Source organism: Haliotis asinina, chromosome 11 (assembly GCF_037392515.1).
Source record: "Haliotis asinina isolate JCU_RB_2024 chromosome 11, JCU_Hal_asi_v2, whole genome shotgun sequence".
Classification (NCBI taxonomy): domain Eukaryota; kingdom Metazoa; phylum Mollusca; class Gastropoda; order Lepetellida; family Haliotidae; genus Haliotis; species Haliotis asinina.
In genome coordinates, this window is record NC_090290.1 from 14,102,260 (window position 1) to 14,126,482 (window position 24,223).

General features: G+C 40.9%; 1 protein-coding gene across 1 annotated transcript in view; it reads left to right on the forward strand.

The window, feature by feature from the left end:
• The first annotated feature begins 8,601 nt into the window (after positions 1–8,601).
• The window catches only part of LOC137255289 (olfactory receptor 4M1-like), a 58,118-nt gene continuing 42,496 nt past the window's right edge, over positions 8,602–24,223 (forward strand). The window contains exon 1 of the mRNA XM_067792742.1: positions 8,602–8,683. Coding sequence (XP_067648843.1) covers positions 8,602–8,683 — 82 coding nt within the window. The remainder of the gene's footprint in view (positions 8,684–24,223) is intronic.

Below are 24,223 nucleotides of genomic sequence, written 5' to 3' on the forward strand. Positions count from 1 at the left end.
ATCAATTATGTTTGTTAAATCTTAGTATTTACTGCAGCACACATGCAAGAGTACTTCTACAAAACTAAATTGAGAAAATTGCATTTATTTCAGATGACTATTGTTTTAAGCAATCACAACACATCTAACAACACAGCAGACAAATGAACAACAATGAGTCAGTCTTGTAATCATTTCAAGCCATGTTGTGGATAGCAGCGGGGACGAAGGTAAAGGGAGATAATCCTCAGCGATACTGTCGAAATCGTCGTAAAATGCCTATGGAAAAGGCCGAGTATCTGTTTTCATGCAACTGTTGGACAATGGGGAATGTTTTGTCGAATGCTCGGAACGATAAAAATGTTATAAACCGATGTCTTATATTGATGTGTAGATAACTCTGAACGAACATTAACACAAGACACGTGCCGACCGAGACAGCGGACATTTCTCATCACTGCGCACTAGAGCGTGGTGTGCTGTGGTGTTGGTGCGTGTTGTTGTGTTATGTGGTCTGTTCAGCTCGTTGTTTGTCCAGCACGAGATCTGCCCGGCTTTAAGTATGTCCAGCTCGTGGTCTTTCTGTCCATCACGAGGTATGTCCAGCTCTTGGTCTGTCTGTCCAACTCGAGGTATGTCCAGCTCGTGGCCGGTCCAGCTCGAGGTCTGTCCGGCTTTATGTATGTCCAGCTCGTGCTCTGTCCAGCACGTGGTCTGTCTGTCCAGCTCGTGGTCTTTCTGTCCATCACGAGGTATGTCCAGCTCTTGGTCTGTCTGTCCAACTCGAGGTATGTCCAGCTCTTGGTCTTTCTGTCCAACTCGAGGTATGTCCAGCTCGTGGCCGGTCCAGCTCGAGGTCTGTCCGGCTTTAGGTATGTCCAGCTCGTGCTCTGTCCAGCACGTGGTCTGTCTGTCCAGCTCGTGGTCTTTCCAGCTCGAGGTATGTTCAGCTCGCTGCTTGTCCAGCTGGAGGTCTGTCCGGCTCGAGGTCTGTCTGTCCATCACGAGGTATGTCCAGCTCGTGGTCTGTCTGTCCAACTCAAGGTATGTCCAGCTCGTGGCCGGTCCAGCTCGAGGTCTGTCCGGCTTTAGGTATGTCCAGCTCGTGCTCTGTCCAGCACGTGGTCTGTCTGTCCAGCTCGTGGTCTTTCCAGCTCGAGGTCTGTTCAGCTCGCTGCTTGTCCAGCTGGAGGTCTGTCCGGTTCGAGGTCTGTCTGTCCAGCACGAGGTCTGTCCAACCCGTGGTCTGTCTGTCCAACTCGTGGTCTTTCCAGCTCGAGGTCTGTCCAGCTTGAGGTCTGTCCAGCCTACATTGTCTGTCCAGCTTGAGGTCTGTTCAGCCTACATTGTCTGTCCGGCTCGAGGTCTGTCTGTCCAGCACGAGATGTCCAGCTCATTGTCTGTCCGGCTCGAGGTCTGTCTTTCCAGCACGAGATGTCCATCTCGTGGTCTGTATGTCCAACTCGTGGTCATTCCAGCTGTAGATCTGTCTGTCCAGCACGAGATATGTCGAGCTCGTGGTCTATCCAGCTCGACGTCTGTCCGGCTCGAGGTCTGTCTGTCCAGCTCGAGATACGTCCAGCTCGTGGTCCGTCTGTACAGCTCGTGGTCTTTCCAGCTCGAGGTCTGTCCAGCTTGAGGTCTGTCCAGCCTACATTGTCTGTCCAGCTTGAGGTCTGTCCAGCCTACATTGTCTGTCCAGCTTGAGGTCTGTTCAGCCTACATTGTCTGTCCGGCTCGATCTCTGTCTGTCCAGCACGAGATGTCCAGCTCATTGTCTGTCCGGCTCGAGGTCTGTCTTTCCAGCACGAGATGTCCATCTCGTGGTCTGTATGTCCAGCTCGTGGTCATTCCAGCTGTAGATCTATCTGTCCAGCACGAGATATGTCGAGCTCGTGGTCTATCCAGCTCGAGGTCTGTCCAGCTCGTGGTCTGTCTGTCCAGCTCGACGTCTGTCCGGCTCGAGGTCTGTCTGTCCAGCTCGAGATACGTCCAGCTCGTGGTCCGTCTGTACAGCTCGTGGTCTTTCCAGCTCGAGGTCTGTCCAGCTTGAGGTCTGTCCAGCCTACATTGTCTGTCCAGCTTGAGGTCTGTCCAGCCTACATTGTCTGTCCAGCTCGAGGTCTGTCTGTCCAGCACGAGATGTCCAGCTCATTGTCTGTCCGGCTCGAGGTCTGTCTTTCCAGCACGAGATGTCCATCTCGTGGTCTGTATGTCCAACTCGTGGTCATTCCAGCTGTAGATCTGTCTGTCCAGCACGAGATATGTCGAGCTCGTGGTCTATCCAGCTCGAGGCCTGTCCAGCTCGAGGTCTGACCGGCTTGAGGTCTGTTCAGCTCATGCTCTGTCCAGCTCGTGGTCTGTCTGTCCAGCTCCGACGTCTGTCCGGCTCGAGGTCTGTCTGTCCAGCTCGAGATACGTCCAGCTCGTGGTCCGTCTGTACAGCTCGTGGTCTTTCCAGCTCGTGGTCTGTCCAGCTCGAGGTCTGTCCGGCTTTAGGTCTGTCCAGCTCGTGTTCTGTTCAGCCCGTGGCCTGTCTGTCTGTCCAGTTCGTGGTCCGTCCAGCTGAGGCCTGTCTGTCCAGCTTGAAGTCCGTCCGGCTCGTTTTCTGTCCAGGTACCCCTACTCCGGATAAAAAGGAGAGGATTTATATCAGGTAGTGACATAAATGTGGTTACAATTAGTAAAAGCATAACTGTGGTTACAGGCTAGCATTAAAGTAACTGCGGTTACAAGTTGGTTTTAAGATAACTGTTGTTACAGGTTAGATATAACTATAAGTGTCGATATAAGTGCTTACATACACATAAACATATACCGGTGCTACAGACTGACAGATTTATTTCTATATTTCTAGGCCAAAAGCCCGTAATACAAAATGCAGGCACATTCGTCCATTACGTTGTACATGGTCAAGTATTAGTACTGTGTACAGTAAAATCGGACTTACTCCTTACTTTCTTTATATGAAAGAGGAGAAGTCCAAGATCTTTTAATGCGATAATGTTTGCTGCAAGAATTTAGAGTAGCAATCTTGTCAAACTGCGGTTAACAACTATACCTGAAGGAAAGAATTCTTGTCTAATATACTCGTATTCCTCACACATTGAAATATTGATACAAACAATGCAGGAATGTGGTAGCTTCATAATATACATGCTTAAATATTAGAACTGTTAATAACTTAAATTACACACTGCAATATCAGGTTATTTTGTTACTTTCTCTTCATGATAGAGGCAACGTATAAGACAAACTAATAAGTGTAGGTTTTTGCAAGCGACATGAAATCAAATAATTCGAGAAATAGATGTATTTCCGAAAGTCCTGTAATTCTGTTGATACAACACACACACCCAACCCCTATCCCACACCCCAACAGTCTCTTGTATCCGTGAATTACTTATAGCAATTGGAATGCTTCCCCGAATTAGTAAGCGAAGATTTCTTGTCTCTTACTGGAAATAATTTAGTTAGCTGTACATTTCTTTTAAGGTTCAGAGTTGCGAGATTGCTTCCATCCTACTCCTTCCCAGGACAACTGCACCCACGTGTTTTAACAACACCAAGCAGCTGATAACTCCAAACAAGCGATATTTGTGTCGTACAGACTGTGACGGGGTCGATTAGAGCTTGTAAGGTAGCCGACACTTTATCAGCTGACATGTATACATTATGACAAGAAGAGATAATAGACGGATTGTTGTCTGCGCATTGAGGCATCCATCTAGAAGGGCAAAACGATGTTTCTCAATGTGATAGGGTTTATAATGTCACCAAAAAGAAGTCATCGCTTTAGAATATATCCTTTGAAAACCTTTCAAAGTGAAGTGTGAAATTGCAACTCAGCGTTGCTGACCCATGTACACCATCTCACACCTCTATTTAATTCGTAAATTCATACTTCACACCGGTCTTTAAAGAGATAAACCGTCTTTGTCGACTACGACATGGCAGGGAGGGAGCACCGACCCTTTGATCCAGGCTTTAACAGTATGCGTCTGCGCATGACGGAAAGACCCCCTGCATCGTCCCTACAAGACCCTGACAGCGAACCGCAATGGCGCACCATGTCGGGACAAAAACTGCTTTTTTAATGTGGCCAGCGCGCGAGTTCTCCACAGGGGACGACATATGAAATCTGTTTTTTAAACTTTGGGTGTTGAAGCACAAACTTTATGACTGTCACATGGGTGAGGCTCCAGGGTTTTTGTACAATTGCTGTGACGGCGGCGTAAGGTGAAATGGAGACGAATCAAGCACAAAGCGTGCTTTATGTGGTCTCTGGGCCGTTTGATGGAGGTTGAAGCACTCCCGGGAACTTGTCATTGTCCGGCGCTGACCCTGTGTCCAACCATCATCTGGGTGATAATTAGGGACGAGGAATGAACATAGGGCTACGTTTAATATCTTGAAATTGACACCATAATTCTAAAAAATGAACATTAATTTATCAGCTGTAGAAGCGGATGGAAAAGACACCGGTTTCAGAACCGGAAACTGGGTTTACGTCTCCGGGCCATGTAACAACGGTCTTTGGCCACACCGTGGTAGACACGCCGTGGGATCAAACGACAGGCATTGTCTCTCTGGACACACGCTATAGCCACCAAACCAGGGAGGCGGTCAAAAGGAGACACAAATTAAATTTCCTTTCAGATCCAAATGTTCATTCACACTATTTTGCTACATCGGTTGGTTATATCAGTTGGCATTAGTCAAACCATCCCTCTAGTCCTTCAAGTCCTCTCATCCTTCTCACAGTCACCTTCAAGCTCACCTGTACCTTTTTCCTTCTCATGGTCACCTTCAAGCTCACCTGGGGCGGTGGGGTCGCCTAGTGATTAAAGCGTTCGCTCGTCACGCCGAAGACCCGGGTTCGATTCCCCACATGGGTACAATGTGTGAGGCCCATTTTCTGGTGTCCCCCGCCGTGATATCGCTGGAATATTGCTAAAAGCAGCGTAAAACCAAACTCACTCACTCACTCAAGCTCATCTCCACTTTCATCCTTCTCACGGTCACCCTCAAGCTCACATCCACCTTTATCCTTCTTGCAGTTACCTTCAGGCTTACTACTACCTTTATCGTTCTCACGGTCACCTTCAAGCTCACCGCCACCTTTATACTTCTTACAGTCTTCGTCAACAAGCTTTCAAATACTACACGTTGTCAACGTAAGATAAGTGAAACCATATGTACAGGAATACTACACGGCCTTGTCAAGGTACAACCATTTGAGATCAGTGTAGCATATGTACGGGATTACTACATTAACGTAGGCATATGTACAGGACATAATACCAGATTTCTTCCTGATTGTTGGGTCTACACAGGACCGATAGTCAACAATTGTCTGGGTAAAAGTAGGAGGTAAGTCGACCTTGTAGCCGGACAAGCCAATTTCAGAACTGTATTCCCAGCAGTGCCTGTAACAATCCTGGGTGACCAGCCCTCTAGTAGCGTGGACACTGACCACTGTCGTGACACAAGATTTTAAGGGGTGTGTGGGAGATGTGTTAGAAATGTGTGCCTGAACCGAACTACAAGTCAGTTTTTTTAGCTTTTTAATGTTGAATGACATCAAAGCTTTAGATGAATTCACAACTTTGGTTGTCGATTTCCTCAACGGCACAGAACCTGCAATGATCTGGATGTGGAACCATCGCTTGAAGGACCACGACATGGCCACGTCTTTAAGACAGATGTCGTCACATAACGTTCTTCCCTTACCCTGGTAGAACGTGGACGTGCGATATTGTCTAACGTTAATGCCCGAAAATACACTATAACTGTTTAAATATCGTAATGACACTCCTGTAAATACCTAACACCAGCCAATGTAAATACTGACAACCTGTTACTATGCCGTGACACGCATGATGTAATCATCTACATATCGTGAAACGCATAATGTAATGACCTATATATCTGGAAATGTAGAATGTAATGACCTATATATCTGGAAATGTAGAATGTAATGACCTATATATCTGGAAATGTAGAATGTAATGACCTATATATCTGGAAATGTAGAATGTAATGACCTATATATCTGGAAATGTAGAATGTAATGACCTATCTGTCTATTGCGAAAGTCGTGAAGTAATGACAAATCTATATTTAAAGTCATAACGCAAAGACCTGTTCGTATCTTGAAACGCATAATGATTTGACCTATTTATCACGAAACACATAATGTAATGACTTGTATATCTGGAAATGTAGAATGTAATGACCTATATATCGTAAGGGAAAAATGCAACGACCTGTATATCCTGAAAGGCATAATGTATTGAGCTATATATCGTGAAGAAAAACTACAGTGACTTATGTATCGTCAAAGTCAAAATGTAATGACCTCTATATCGTGAAAGGCATAATGTATTGACCTATATATCGTGAAAGGCAAAATGTAATGACCTACATATTATTGACCTATATATCGTGAAAGGCAAAATGTAATGACCTACATATTATTGACCTATATATTGTGAAAGGCATAATGTGATGACCTACATATTATTGATCTATATATTGTGAAAGGCATAATGTGATGACCTACATATTATTGACCTATGTATTGTGAAAGATATAATGTGATGACCTACATATTATTGACCTATGTATTGTGAAAGGCATAATGTGATGACATATCTGTCGTGAAAGTCATTATGTAATGGCCTGTATATGTCGTGAAACGCACAATGCATTGACCTATTTGTCACGAAACACAATGTGATGATCAGTATCATCGAACTCTTTTCGGGGATGGGTGGCCTAGAGGTTAATATAGAGCGTTCTCTCGTCACGCCGAAGATCCCGGTTCGATCCCCCAGATAGGTGCACTATATACATGCCATGGAACTAAAGTAAACACATCACCACACCTTTAGTTTAAAAGACCTCCATATGTCGAAAGGTTGGTATATATATGTACATTGACAAACAAGTTATATATATAGATATCTGAATTCATTTATCCAGTACCGAAAACCAATCACGTCACCGCAAAAAACCTCCGCGAAACTCCACAGTTCAATTACACAAATTATCCAGGTGTATTCTACAATGATTGTTTAGAGACAGCCTGTGATTTCAGAATTGTGAATTTAAAGTGTTCACTTTAATGCATTATAAGTGAAATAGGCCACCACTGATTCACAATGAGAGTGTCGCACACATTTATCGTGGAGCCATCCCCAGTGGGAAACTACCGACACCAGCTCTTCCAACACGTACATCATACCCCGGTAGCTCTCAATGGGATCAGCGACCTCGAAGTAGGATGCTGGTTCCGCCTCGTTAGACGTCCGCACAACATAATGCCACCCTCAACACAAGCACGAGTCACTGACGGTAACGTCAGACTGAGTCCACGCCACAGTGACGATGTGTTGTACATGATATACTAGACTCAGACCCAGCGTTTCAGACTGTGATCAGAACCAGGATAAAAAGGACTGTTTTTAATTGTTGAAGTAGCCCGATTGTCCTTGACACGTGTGTAACAAATTCAGGAGTTTCCCTGAAACACTTTAACTGCTTTTGTGCGAGATATTTTGATAACTAGCCGCACGCTCTGTGTAGGAGTACGCGTGTTGGTAATGTTAAAAACTTCATTGACACTGCCTGTGCTAGTGAATAGTGTAGAGTAAATGTCATTAAGATATATTTGGTGATAACCGATATGTTTTTACTTCGTCGAATACACGAATACGGCTTGTTTTTAAACGGCTACCCCTATAATAGGCTACAATGTTCCCATCAAAACCTTCATCGGCAAATTAAATAACCTTTGAAATTGGTGAAAAAACGTTTAATACATCAATTTCCCTCTATCCGATACCTGCGGGGCAAGCCCGAGCACTCTGCCATTAAATACACAAGTTAAACACACGCTGTAAGTTTGGTTGTGTTTGTGATATTGAGGATACAAGGCAGGGATGTCGTCAGTGGTGAAATGTAAGAATTTTCCTTTGTTACGTTTGTATCGGGAATAGTTCCATCAACGGACGTCAGCTCTTTTTGGTCTTCCATACAACTTGTGATGGTCGCCTCTTTGATTGGTCATTTCTGTGGTCAGCTGAAGCATATATGCGTGTGATGCATGTTGATTTGGGAAGATATCTCCCTTGTAGAATTAGGTTATCAAAAGTATTGAACGAAAACAACACGAATAACTTTGGGTTTTCAATTATAGAAGTGGTTCTGTTTTAAAGTGTTTTTCTTAATGACCCAAAAAGGTTGAAATCTCAACAATTGTTTTTGACACTAACTGTAAAGGAAAGCATAATAAGAAATATTCCTCCAGATACGGTATCTTTATTTATCTAAGAATTATATACCTTTATTTACATAATTGAGAAGTAATAAAATTCGGGAAGGTGAGTTCAAGGTTTTGACACACGATGTCAAAAATATTGGTTTCCAGGTCCACCTTCGCTGAGCAGCTGGGAGCGAGAGAGTACTGTTTAAAATCAAGATGTCAGATTCAGAGGCAGATAAAATATGATAAACGACTACACGTTATTAAACTTCTCACTTTCTGTCGGGCACTTGCTGGCCACGTGACGCTTGTCACTTACATCGCGTGGTCAGCCGACGCAGTTGTCAAAAGACATGGATGGCGATTCTGTAATAGAGGGTGAAATCGACAAGCCCGACATTGACAAGACGAGCATGGACGGCTGGTTCGATGCTGGTAAATATACACAGTTGTGTGGTTCACAATTGAGCGACTTTACCGTCCATCACTTTTGCACAGCAGGCCATTGAAGAGTGACCGGTGTCGTCATTGGATATGTGGTCAACGAGCTTGCCTCGTGGCTATCTAGGTCAGTGCGGAGGGGCACCTGCGGTACAGGTGGACAATAGTTAGATATGGCCAGATAGATATGCTGGAAACAGCACCGGAGGGTAGGGAGTAGCGCAATATCGAACATTTCAGTTTCCTTTGAAGTTGTTGCTTTTCAACATTTTAAATATTTTAAACACAAATCATGTGGTTGTTATTTTACTCACACCTCTTTGACAAAGATACAAAGGTCGTCAGTGTTGACGATGAATCAATATTTGTATTGGGGCATTAGGTCAGATGATTGGCTTTTGTAGCTAAAAGTTCGAATGTTCGCAGAATATATTTGAATGCTGTCATCAGTGTACAAAATGCAGTTAAACGTCTTTTGAGGATAGGTGGTTGTAGAAGGGACTGTAAATCTAAACCACTTGCGTTGTATTCCTTTTTAAGCCACGTACGTCGTATCTTTGTGTCGTCATATATACGTCATATCTTCATATCGTCACCTGTATATTCTTCATATCGTCACACATGTCGCACCTGTATATTCACTATATCATCACACACGTCGCACATGTATATTCTTTATATCATCACACATGTCGCACATGTATATTCTTCATATCGTCACACATGTCGCACATGTATATTCTTTATATCATCACACATGTCGCACCTGTATATTCTTCATATCATCACACATGTCGCACATGTATATTCTTTATATCGTCACACACGTCGCACCTGTATATTCTTTATATCATCACACATGTCGCACATGTATATTATTTATATCATCACACATGTCGCACCTGTATATTATTTATATCGTCACACATGTCGCACCTGTATATTCTTCATATCGTCACACATGTCGCACCTGTATATTCTTCATATCATCACACACGTCGCACCTGTATATTCTTCATATCGTCACACATGTCGCACCTGTATATTCTTCATATCATCACACATGTCACACCTGTATATTCTTTATAACATCACACATGTCGCACCTGTATATTCTTTATGTCGTCACACATGTCGCGCCTGTATATGCTTTATGTCATCACACATGTCGCACCTGTATATTCTTTATATCATCACACACGTCGTGCCTGTATATTCTTCATATCGTCACACACGTCACACATGTATAGTCTTTATATCATCACACATGTCGCACATGTATATTCTTTATATCGTCACACACGTCGCACCTGTATATTCTTTATATCATCACACATGTCGCACCTGTATATTCTTTATGTCGTCACACACGTCGCACCTGTACATTCTTTATATCATCACACACGTCGCACATGTATATTCTTCATATCGTCACACACTTCGTACTTGTATATTGTCACGCACGTCATAGCTTAATATCGTCACGCACGTCGTACATTTATACTGTCACGCACGTTGTACCTTTATATCATCACACACATGGTACCTTCATACTGTCACCGTCACCTTCCATGTAACGCTTGCTGTACCCCATACAATGCCCGACTTTCTGGATCTTGTAAAACATTCCACATGCTGCATGTTTATTTCATGCCATACCCTCAGTAACTCATCTGTCGCCTTTGACATTGTAGAATGTGGGCTACATGCATCCTTATAACGTCACGTAAAACTTTCTATAACTTCACTCTCAGTTAATAACGCACTGAAACATGTCACGTCTGTCTCGGTGCAGATTTAGCTGACGTGCAACTTCACACATGAAATACTTTGGTGTGCTTGATGTCCGTTTAAAGGGGTTGTGTAATATACAAGTGAAATACTTTGGTGGTTGTTGATGTCGGTGTAAAAGGGTTGTGTAATATACAAGTGAAATACTTTGGTGGTGGTTGATGTCGGTTTATAGGGGTTGTCCAATATACAATTGAAATACTTTGGTGGTGCTTGATGTCGGTGTAAAGGGGTTGTCCAATATGCAATTGAAATACTTTGGTGGTGGTTGATGTCGGTTTATAGGGGTTGTCCAATATACAAATGGCAATGTGTGTACAGCAGAAGCTGCTCAATGGCTGTCACATATGGTAATATATACCATCAACGTAAAAGGTAATTAAACGCCATGTACACAAAACAAATAACTTAGACATATACCCAACACTGACAGTTTCATAACAGAATTATAAAGACAGCATATAAAAACGGTTACAACTTTAGAATCGGTTTTTAGAATATATAACCATTAAAAAAGTAAGGGATATTGGCTTTACAAGATTGATAAAGTGCTAGTGATGAAGATAATGGAGGAAACAATTATGAACAGAAATGTAGATGGAAAATTTGACAATTTATTCCATTCCATTGGAAATGTTTCATCTGTATGGATATATATTACTTTTTCTCATATGAACTGACATTGGATAGTGGTACGTTCACAAAATGGAATTTCCCCTACTTTTTAATGGTATAATTAAGGAATTTGAGACTTGTTTAACATTGTTAGCTGTAAATAGTGTACTAAGTGTTAGTGGTCTTTTTCTTAGTGTTTGAAAACTGTCACCATTAAGAATATTGCAGTGTTGGAGAAGGCGTCTACACCTACACCTGATGGAGCTCATCTAACAGTGATGGATTTACAACAGTTTCTGTTCCAGGAGGATGAATCAGTTATCGATGCACACTTCATAAACACAATCAGACTCATCTAGATCTCCTCCATGTGGAATATCGCCATACAGCTTAGTGCCACAAGCCGCAGTCATCCCATATCGCATCTTTGACATATTCCATTTATTTCACTTCTTTGGTAAATGCCAAGAAAAGAAAGGTTTTGTCCCAAAATTATCGAGATGCGCTACAGTTCCCAAAGACACACAGCCCCCATGTAAACATTGATGCAGATCCTGGTCTAATGGTGTTAAATACTCATCTCGATTGTCCCTCCTCAAACAACGGATATTCTCCAACAAAATATATGCATATAATACAAAAGATAAAATCCCATCAATCTCTCCTAATATAAAAAGATCAGTTGACATGCCCCAGCGACTTGCCCCGTCTGCCATAATTTCTCTTTACGGAAGATTAGGTGCTTAATCCCGTGGAGACTATCCAGTGTCCAGTCGTGGTGTGGCGCGTTTTGGCACGTGCTTTCAGGCCATTGTTGGTCAAGACTATGTTGGGAGCGTGGCGGCCATGGTAAGTGGCCCTAGAGCCAGATCAGCCACGTTAATGGCCGCGCCAGCGACACAGTCGAATAGCTCGGGTGACAAAACCTTTCCCGAGTTTATGGATTCCGCGCGGGTTCGGCTTTCCATGCCAGTTAAATGTCAAGAATCATAATATCTTGATAAAGCTGATTTTATACTTTGAGAACATGTGCCAGATTGAATAGCCTCACATACAGCAATCGGTTGGTCATTGTTAGTCCTCTCAATATGACACTGATACGATATAAATATTGGTAAAAATGAATCGCAAAATCAACAGGACAATGACAATTTGCATTTTTGTCAACTAACGCATACACAGTTGTTTCAAGATATTACACTGCAAGTCGTCTTGATGTCGCACAAGATATTTTGTATTAACATAATTCCGCATTAGGCCGTAAACTGTCACAATGCAATCAATACAGAGCATGGCAAGGAAATGTTCTAGGTCCTTTTCTTTTCATACAAATCAACAGCAAATGTTATCCAAATTTAAAAACACGGTTTACGTCAAACCAGGAGTCTGAAATATTAAGAGCGGCAGATAGGAGATGTAATCACACAACGTTCGTGTTTAAACATGTTTTAAAAACTACAGGTTGCATTAGCCGTAAACTGAGTAAAATCCTAATAAGCCCAAACTGTCTGGACTGCTTTCTATGTAATTATCACATTAGAGGAGAGGAATACCAAGCAGGGTGAAGAACAGTCATACTCCACAAAAAAACAGCGAGTGCGAATTGATCCATTAATTTTGCAGGTGTAAAATGACGAAAACGCCCACACCGCCCTCCCCCCAACCGCGTGATCTGAACGGTTAGCTTTGTTTAATCGACACCTACTTTTATGCGTTATCAATCGTGTGTAAATACGTTTATGTAACAGGTGGCAGGGGAACCGGGTGTCTGAAAGGCTGTGCGTAATAATCCAGTGATTGAATTGTTCTAAGTGATTGGCTGCGGGCAAAATAGGTGACAAGCATATAGACCTACACAAACAAGAAGTGCAAGGCTTACAGGGACTGAGAGCAACTACCCTAAGCTCTCTACGGTTCAATCTAATTGACGATTTGATGAAGTTGTGTGGGTTTATTTCTTAGGACAGTAACTTATGATACAAATTTATAACACAATTTATGGTTGAATCCCAAATATAGCACCTGTTCATTCATAGATATCTAAAATCAAATTAATCACCAGATATTAACATTGTTTCATACCATGAAAACCCAGCTAATTCAATCAATGTGTACCGCACTGAAACAGGTAAGTATATAAGTATCTACTGCTACTGCTACTGCTACCACCTCCACCGCCACCACCACTACTACTACTACTGCTACTACTGCTTCTACCACTACAACTACTGCTATTGCTGCTGCTACTACTACTACTACTACCACCACCACCACAACTACTACTAGTAGTACTACTACTATCACTGCTACTACTACTACTACTACTACTGCTATGCCATGCAACAACACCCAGCTCATTGTGATGAGAGCTGTCGTGTCTATTACGTCAGTCATTAACATTTTTCTGAGCATGAAGGAATCTATACCCCCGAACAGGACTAATTTCTGACAGCTCTTTGAGATTACCAACCGGTTATCCAAACCAAGAACCAACGTGCTGAAGACTGGTCAGAGGGTAACCATGGCATGCTTCTTCACAGGAATATCAAGCGACGAGGATCTGAAACATTTACCACCTCATATGATTGATACTTTGTCCATGAGGATACACCGGACTCACTGCCCACATGGCTTGACCATGGTTGACTTGTCAATTTTGCCCCCGCTACCACCTTACAGCTTCAGACATCACTAAAAGATGGTGAGGTACCAATTTGCTTCACGAAAGCCACAGTCATACCCATCATGAAGGTGCCAAGCTTTTATCCATCTGTGCTGAAGAACTAGCAGTCTGTTTCAAACATTCGCTTCCTGCAGAAGTCGTACTGACTTAACTCAACAGCCATCTGCCTATATTCAGTCTTCATGAAGTGTTCCTATCTGTCTACAAAACCTAACATAGGCAGATAAAATTAAAAATTCCGCTTCAAACCCACAGAGCATTGCACGAACACACAGCATTCCTGAGACCAGAAATGGGGAGCGAGATCTTCGTGAAAGCCATGGTTATAGAGAGCTCTCTACCTCACAAGTTTAGATTTTTTCAGAGCGATACATCTCTCGGTTTGTCGTAACCTTCCTGTAGCATGTCATTTTTGTTCTTTGAAGCCTGTTCATATTAAACAAGGTTAAGCGCTGAAAAAACAATTGAAAACTAGGCGATATTCATAATACTATTGCTTTCCGATCAATTAATCTTGTTATTAAAGAACTTGTTAAATGGCACACACCCTCCTCCACTATCCACCCGCCCACGGTTGCATCCTACATAGGGTGATACAGTTGACAGTCAACGGGGTTAACCTTGTATCAAAGACAGGGACATACAACTGACGGGTAGACCATGTATTCAAGGACGGGTAGACCATGTATTCAAGAAAGGGACACATTGCTAGAAGGGAAACACAGACAAACAGGTGTTTTACATTTAAAGTAAAACTTTACACATGCTGCAAAAACATGCAAAAGATATCGTTAAACAGCGCGTCCGTCCGTCTTAGTCTTCCGCCATGGTTCCGTCAAGAGAATGTTCGGAACAAAACGTCCGAAGGCAATTACTAAACCGATCACGCCTTGGGTTAAAAAGATGAAGAGCGAGCAATAGTTACTTGTTCCAGCTCAGTTGCCTGTCGCTAAAAGTGGCACATATCACACAACATAATTGTATTTTTTTTTCACTTCAGAATCCGTAAATTGTGTTACTAAATGTGTTCAATGAACTGGATCTTTTTATGATATGCATGACACAATGAACATTTCGCTCTAGACAATCACCTGCCGAATGCCTTACCGTATATGTGATTGAATCTGCAAATGGGAGAACTCGCCATTACCTCCTCCCACCCGTTGAAAGTTAACTGCAAATGAAAAGAGGCTCGACAGAGGCTAATGTGAATAGAACACTTGTTCACAATAGCATGTATTAAAAGCCTTTTAAGACAAAACACCTTTGTTATTGTGGCTGAAATATTTTTAAAGGTAATGAATATCGTTTTAGTTAAATGCACCATACGGTTTCAATTCAATTTGCGTTTTGAGAACGGTGGCGAATCTGACAAATATTTTATAGGTCGGTTGCATCAAAGTTTTAAGAAAATAGCACTTTTAGTGGCGAAATGCTTAGATAAAGCGCCATTCAACGTCTTTGACAATGATAAATGAGGTAATGCCCGAATGCATATGCATGTTGATAGATGACTAACAGATTATACCGAATTAGAGTAAATTCATTGGTCTTGGTTCTGGTGTTTTCATTCCTTGAGGTGTAAAAGTTTAGTTCCCTTGAGTAACACCGTGCTATGATTTTGTCATCGAACCGCATTGTCGTGACACACATACGTTCACACACACACACACACCCTCTCTCTCTCTCTCACACACACATACACGGAACACTCACGCTTACGCGCACACACGCACATACACACACTGACACATACACATATGCACACACACACGCACACACGTGTACATTCTGTGTATCAACATTTTGTAAAAACATCTCGGGTATAAGAACAAATTTGATAATGTATTGACGATGCTAAGTGAATGATGGTACTATAGTGGTACGCTGGTGATACAGTGGTATATTTAAAATATACAACACAGAGAAAATAACAAAAATGTCACTGAAAAGACAAGATCTTTTTAAAAGAAGGTGGCATTTTAACGACTTATACATCCCTCTTATGACTGTCGTAAAATATGGTTGCTATGGATGCACGTGCAGAGGATATGCGACATCTTTGCGGCAGCGTTTGCCACGAGGGCGCGAGGAACAGCCGTGAAATGTTAATTTCACCTCAGTCCATAACAAGGGTTAAGCACGGCTGCTGAAGGTTGTAAATCTGTCCGAGAGATCAAATGAACAAAAACCTCTTGGTCGGTTTCAGTTCAATCTTGCGACATGATTTCACACTTCGGTGGGGGGTACGGGGGCAAATTCAATTAACATTATCTTTAAATTAACCCGAAAACGTGCGCTTCAACCCGGCTGTCAAATTCAGCAGTTCAATTCCTTTGAACATAAATTGACGATAAAAAGACGAATTCAATTTCAAAGAGGTTTTGTTCTCCTTATCGTCAGTGAAATCCGACATTTCCGTGCTATCTGCTCAGTGTCATCAACAAGGTTAAAGTCATAGACGACTGTACGTATTAATACGTTTATACGTATGAATGTTGCCACGTGGTCTACATCCCTTAATGACGATACAGCACACGGAACCTACGCTTCCCACCTCTTACTTCGATTGTCTGTTGTGGATAAATGCACGAATTCCCAGTTTCTATTGTTCACTGCTGTATTGAACAACCTGAACACTACATCGGCTCAATGACCTAGAAGGCAACAAGAGTGAATTTTATAAAGGTCCCACGTCCTGTACATATCACAGTGTAAAATAACATTCATGAGATACTGAACAGAGGCCGCTAAACTGCTTAAAGCGAACGAAAAGAATTTATTTATATTAGGTATATGTGTAACAGAGGCCGGCGCCGAAAGGTTCCTGTTTGTTGACACACTGAAAACACGGTTCGTTGTTTTATCAGAAAGTGATTAAGGGGGAGAAAAGTAGAAGAAGTTAGAAGTGGAAGAAGAGAAGAAGTAGAAGGGAAATGAGGGACATTAGAAGAGAAGAAGTAGAATAAGAATAAGTAGAAAAAAGAACAGAAGAAGAAGGCGCCGATGGAATGAATAGAAGTAGAAGAAGAGAGAAGATGTAGAGGTGGCAGAAGAAGAAGACGCCGATGGAATAAATAGAAGTAGAAGAAGAGAGAAGATGTAGAGGTGGCAGAAGAAGAAGACGCCGATGGAATAAATAGAAGTAGAAGAAGAGAGAAGATGTAGAGGTGGCAGAAGAAGAAGACACCGATGGAATAAATAGAAGTAGAAGAAGAGAGAAGATGTAGAGGTGGCAGAAGAAGATGACGCCGATGGAATAAATAGAAGTAGAAGAAGAGAGAAGATGTAGAGGTGGCAGAAGAAGAAGACACCGATGGAATAAATAGAAGTAGAAGAAGAGAGAAGATGTAGAGGTGGCAGAAGAAGAAATGTAAGAAGTGGAAGACGAAGAAGGAAGAAGTGGATGCCGAAGGAAGGAGAAGAAGAAGAAGGAAGAGGAAGAGCAGTAGTAGTAGTAAAAGAAGAAGAAGAAAAAGAAGAGGAAGTATTGTTTTATTAAAGCGACACATTTTGCAATATCAAACCATTTTGACATATGGGTTATATACCACTGTTAAAAGGAACGTAAAATTCTAATTGGCTACGAAACACAGCTTTACATACAATTACTGTGCCGTGTAAAGAATATAGCCACACAGAATAAGTTAGGTTAAATAAGACAGATTAAAGGTATATAATGCAGGAGTAAGAATTGACGAGAAAGTGCTCAATTTTTTTGGACACAGGTAACGTTTATCGATTGGGTCCATAATAGGGAAAATGGTTCAAATCGTCTAACCTTACAGAAAAGAACACACCTCAGTGTGAATACTATAATAGAGAACGTGTTAAGATAGATAGCATATTTTTAAGTTAGAATATGAAGATAGATAGGTTACATATAAGAGTTATAATGCAGAAAACATAGCAAATAACAAGAACGTGTCCTATGGTAGTACACGGGTAACATCATTCCTGATGTTCCATAACAGAGAAACTGACTTAACAGGAAAGATCACACTTCAAACGAAATTGCATGGACAGATAATTAAAAAGTCCCATGCTCCTTTAATAGCAGATAGATTGAAAACTTTACAAACGCGACATGTCCGGTTGTTATGGGGCGAGCATTACAAGTTCTATTCCGGTCCTCGCGATCGTTGTTATCGGGAGCAAACAGCTCAGAAATGGAGCACACTTTAATATAGAATAAGATGCACATGCTGTCATGAAGCTGTGGAAAAACAGCATATACCAAACCACCAATTAACAGCTGTCCTAAACTTTGACAATGATAACAGGTAAAGCCAGAACAGGTTATTGTGCAATCTCTTTTGCTTTTATAGTCATATCTAAATATCCATTTAGCAAGTCCTCGGAGATTGATGATTAAAGACCAGTCAATTCCACTTATAGATTTTTTTTAAAAAAATCTGACAGAATACAATCCTCAATCCTGAAATGTAAAATTTTACTGTCCTTAAAATTTACTTCAAATTGCCATTGGTCAAACCATATGGCAGATGCTATGATTTTCTGCGTGGAATAAGTTTATAAGCTGCAATTAGTGGTGCAGTGGCACAGAACAATATGCTTAACAGATATATTCCACGAACGAATTAGAAGGTTGACGATAAACATACAAACCTGGCATTGTAGAACATAACGTTATGGATAACAGACTTTTACTAGTGCGACGTTTCCGTACAGACTCTGGTACCGTTGTCAAACAGGAAATCTGTATCGAACGGCGCACTCACAAAAAAAACCCTAAGTTGCTACCCACAAAGTTAATATTTAACATCTGCGAACGCGTTCTGTCCTTGATAGTTGTCACTAGAGCTAGAGAAATGAAGAATCCGAATAATGTTTATAACGAGGTTTAAAATTTGAATCCTATAAAACCTGTTAACAATTTCCTTTACTAATTAACAGAATATCTTATTTTCATGTATTGTTGGTTGACCATGTGTCCCGCCCGTGTAAACCGAGTTATTTTGCGTACAACGATCAGAAACCGTGACGTGACGTCAGGAAAACTATTCTGTGCTAGAAAAGTTCCATTATATTTACAGTGATGATAAGCATTTGTTGCAATCAGCTGTTGACAGCTAGTTACATGATAATGACGTCATTTCCCTTTGATCTTTCGCGGACTGAATGAAGGCGTGAGGCAGGGCGGTGTGCTTTCAGTTCATCTTTTTGTCTAGTAATCACCTTAGACACTTAAGGGCTCATCTTTTGTGAAAGGAAAACATGTTTCGCTTTTAGAAGAATGGGCCCCCGCTGGGCCATGATTGATAAGGGAGCCCCTGAGGTGTTTTCGTTCATTCAGTTTTTGTTTGCGGTTTTGTAAAAGAGAACATTATGGGGTGTTCCCATTTTCTTTAAGTAGGTGTAAATAATGACGTTTCTTTTGATTTGTAACAGTTTCTGGTACCACGTTTTCAGAATTGTGTTTTAATTTGCAATAATCACCACGATCTAAAGCCTGTAATTGCATGTTTGTCTGATCACATAACGGTGATCGACCAATAAACGACAACATGCTTCTTTGTTTTCAGCGGTTAGCACAGAGTATTTCCTAACACTTGCAACTCACTCAAACCTAGTAGTGAAGAATATTCCACGCTTACATAATGGATTGGCCATGTATTGTTGGACCGTGTTTGGAGGACAAATCGGTTACTTTTAACATATCTGACAGTGTGCGAAGGTGGACTTGCTCCTAAGAAAAGATTACGGACTACTTTACGCCAAGAATGACGACAGCAAAATACCCCCAAACTCCCCTTTTGTGATAGTTAAAACAGGAAATGGCATATAGACTAAGCGCACTTGGTATTAATACGTTGTAGACTGTTGCATCTAAATAGGATACATCTAAATAAATACATGATCAGAAAAGGCGACTACCACTAATACTTTTGGTACGACTACTAAGCTTTGTTTACTACTCACGAATTGCCACTACGGGGAACTACTACTACTACTACCACTACTACTGCTGCTGCTGCCGCTGCCGCTGCTGCTGCTTCTACTACTACTACTACCACTTTTACCACCACTACTACTTCTGCTACGACTGCTACTACTATGACTAGTTATATTACTATGGCGACTACTCTGAGTACGTCTACTATTACTACTACTACTACTACATCACTACTACTACTACTACTACGATGACTGCTGCTACTACTGCTACCACTATGGCTACTACTGCTACTACTATGAGTACTACTACTACTACTACTACTACTACTACTACGACGACGACGACGACTACTACTACTACTACGCCAGTACTAAAACCGCTACCAGCACTGTTGTTTCCAAGTAGTACGTCTGCATCAGAGACAGATTATTAAATTTAAGTTTCTCCTCGATACATATCAATATTAAATACATACATCAAGAAATTATACAAGTGAAATATATCGACCCACCCACCATGGAGTTATGAGAGACTACATTTCAGCTAAAAAATAACATGAGCAAAGAGCAATAACGTTTATAAATAAGTTTGAATAGGTATGATTAAAAGATTAAGACATTAAAACTTTATACAACATGTATAAAAATCAGCAGTTGTATATGAGAGAGGAACGCTTGCATAAAATAGGATAGCAGCTTTCGGCAGTAGTATGTAAAACAACCAGATGTGAGAGTATAAGACAATTGGTACAATTTTATGAAATGACATGCTATGGTAAGACTACTCCCATATATGGTATAAATTCAAATAGAACACTTACTCAGATATTCGTACAAAAAGAATTCTGTATTTTTTTATATAAAGAAAACAAAGGCGTGTATTAATTGTTAACTGCGTCATGTATATGTGCAAGCATACATCTGTTGGTACTGACTGGGTGCTGTAGTTGTGTGTAGACGGAGTGTAAGCAGTTAAAACAACCAGTAGACACCATAAACTGCTCTATCCACGTCACAATTCATTGTCTAGGACACTCCCTGTTCACCCTGAATCCACTTTACGATAGTTTATGAGAGCATCTTACACAAGATTAAAGGTAATGGCTTGTTTTCCACGAGGGCTCTCCCCCGCAGTTCCAAGAAATGGGAAATGACTTTCGGGGTCACGTGATTGTAGGCGCAGGTGGCACGAGCCGTTACGTCACAGCCCCAGGGCAATCTAGGTACTATTTTCCCCACGAGTAATTGAACTCACGAGTGACAATGCTGGTTTGCTTCGTTGGTTTTCGGTGAATCTGTTTGATGAAAGTCGATAAGATGAAGACATTTTGTTTGATAATTTACTCCACAACATGTCTGGGTTCTTAGCTAAATAAACGCTGTTGATAAATATACAGTTAACATTAATGTGCGCTTTAGAATTGGTAGACACGTGTTTGCACAAATGGTGTAACATTGATGGCGATTTTGTATCCTTTACTCTTCATTGATTGATTATATTATTATTAATTGAGCAAATCCGATTTTATTGAATAAAATACTCAAATACCCTCCTTACCTGGAGCTCTGCCATATGCTTCTGATATTGGATATTTGATAAACAAAACCTGATAGTTTGTTCCACTTGTTGTCGAAAGGTAACGGTAAAGAAGACACCCATTTGTTAATAAAGATTCAAATTACTTTGACAGATATATCACCTAGTACAGGACAGAAACATTTTTCAGTAAAGGACCAAAACATTATTCAGTGCTAAATATAAACATTATTTAGTAAAGGACAGAAAGATTATCTATTATACACCCGAAACATTATTTCGCATATGTCTGAAACATTATTTCGCGTAGGGATAGAAACATTGTCTAGTTTAGGAAAGAAATTTTAGGACAGAGCTATTGTCTAGTTTAGGACAAAAACATTGTCTGGTACAGGACAAAACATTGTCTACTACAGGACAAACATTATTTCGTATAGAACAGAAGCATGACTAATTATGAGCCCGAAACATTGTCTAACACATGTCAGAAACATTAGTTCATATAAATAGAAACATTAGTTAATATAAAACAGAAACATTAGTTAATATAAAACAGAAACATTAGTTAATATAAAACAGAAAAATTAGTTAATATAAAACAGAAACATTAGTTAATATGAAACAGAAACATTATTTAGCATAAGCCCCATACTAGTTAACATAAAATAGAAACATTATTTAGCATGAGACCCACATTATTTAGTATAGGACTTGACATTATCAGGTGTATGACCGATGTATTATCTTGTATTGCACCCAGAATGTATCTGCCATATGACCGGGGCATTATCTAGCACTGGACTGACATATCATTTAATTTTGAAGACAGGCATCAAGTATAGGAAGGGGACTGTATCAACTATACAACTGAGATATATTTCTGGATTCAGAGGGAGTCAAAGCTGGGGAAAACATTCCACTGTATGTTAATGAAACAGCAACACATTTCAAGGGAAATGTATTTGACCAGAGACCATATACTGATGTGGTCTCTGATTTGAAAAGATGTGCATCTTGACATTTTGATGCACATCTCCAAAACAATCGCAAACAAGTTTAATAATTTAAACACCATTAAATCTAAATTTTCCCAAAGAAACGAACTGGTTTGCATCATGTTGGAGAAATAATTTAGCTTCAGCATACGTACAACAAAATGTTGACAGCTAACATCCCTTGAAGATTTCTAGTTGAAGGACAAAACATGAAAGACCAAAGCTACTATAGAAGAAGAAGAAGTAGAAGAAGAAGAAGAAGAAAAGTTGTTTCATTATTGTGTGATATTTTGCAATAGTCACTGCATTATGGCATATCGGTTATATACCATTGTTAAAAGGAGGAGAAGGAAGAAAGAAGAAGAAAAATAATTTATTCAAGTGTCTAGTGACAAAAGTGTATCTGCTATATCGCCAACATCACTGACCTTGACACCTTTGACACATTTACGCCTCCATGTCGGGGAGCGATCTAATCCTTTAAGGACATTTAATATGGTCTGGTAAGTAAGGTAACACCAAGAACCTGCGTGAAGTGGCTTCCCACGCGACACAGATGTGGACCTACACTGTTACCGTTAGATATATGGAGCGTATATTACAAACATGAGCTTGACAGGTACGGAAAGGGAGAATTATTCATGAACAGATCATAATAGGTTTCACATGCCAAGAAGCCTCGGACGTGTCAGGGGAAATATCATACAGGAGTATCTGTGAAACACAGTATAATTGTCTATGTCCCTTGACCATACACCAACAAACGATAAGTGATAGATCCGTTTAAGGAGAAACGTTTCATTCATGTGACGCTCTGTACGCACTAGGGTGACATCCATTCCTGATATTCCAACCGTGTTTTCATATCACGTGTATATAATTTGCCATGGAATATGTCATCCATTAGAATAGCTTTACATGTTATTTTCCCCCGTCGCGTTAAAAACTCCCCACCTAAATACCACTCTTAATATGAAATGTTCCTCATATAAGGTAGCTTGAGCAGGCAGGTCTTTACATTTGAACGATTGCAACAAGGTGTGATATAAACAAAAAGAAATTATTTGAAGGTCTCATGTCCTCGTGTCACCTTCAATTACAACGTGAAGCCCATTCTGGCGTCCACTGCCGTCATATCCACAATACACTTCGTCTCAAAGCACACTCATTCATTCACTTACTCACTCTAGCCAACAGGACCACCCATGCGAATACAGTTTGGGGGTCGATATGATTTTATATACTAAATTTGTTAACAAAACTGAAATGTGCTGTGCACCCGCATACATACGCTGCCCAACTTCGTCACTCGCAGTAAACATTTGTTATGAATAAATCTCCTTTGTTGTATTTATTATGAATTCAGGAAAGAACATGGTCTAATTAAAGTCACAAGTTATGCATTAATTGTGCCCATATCCCTTATTTTGCATGTTTAATGATGCTGACGAAAAGGGCTGCTCGAGGACGATACCCGCACAATTTCAATAGAAAGTCACGGACAGAGCACACAGCCCTGCCGGCTTCCACTGACCGGGGATGTAGGAAATGGTGAACAGGTGTCGTGTAATGGCAACAACGCTGAGTCTCAGCTTCAGCAATGTTCCAGCAATATAGAGATAGGGGACACCACGAGTGACATCCACCCATTGTACCCACGTCGGGAATTAAACTCGGACGTTCGACGTGATGGGGAGACGCATATACTGCATGGCCACATATTGTCCTTGAAATAGCAAGAAGGAGAGGAGATAAAAGAAACGTGCGAGAAATGCAACTGTTATTTGTAAAAATTTACTGTGCCAGTTAAACTTTGTTGTTACAATTACGCTGTAGTTAGATAATCTGTTCGAAGCTGCATCAACGAAGACAACGATAGGAAAAGAATTCTATAACACGTGACGCATGAAATGTAATTGAGCGCGCTCAGACATTTGAATTTCTAAAGATCTAAACATATATATATATACACATATATATACACACACACACAC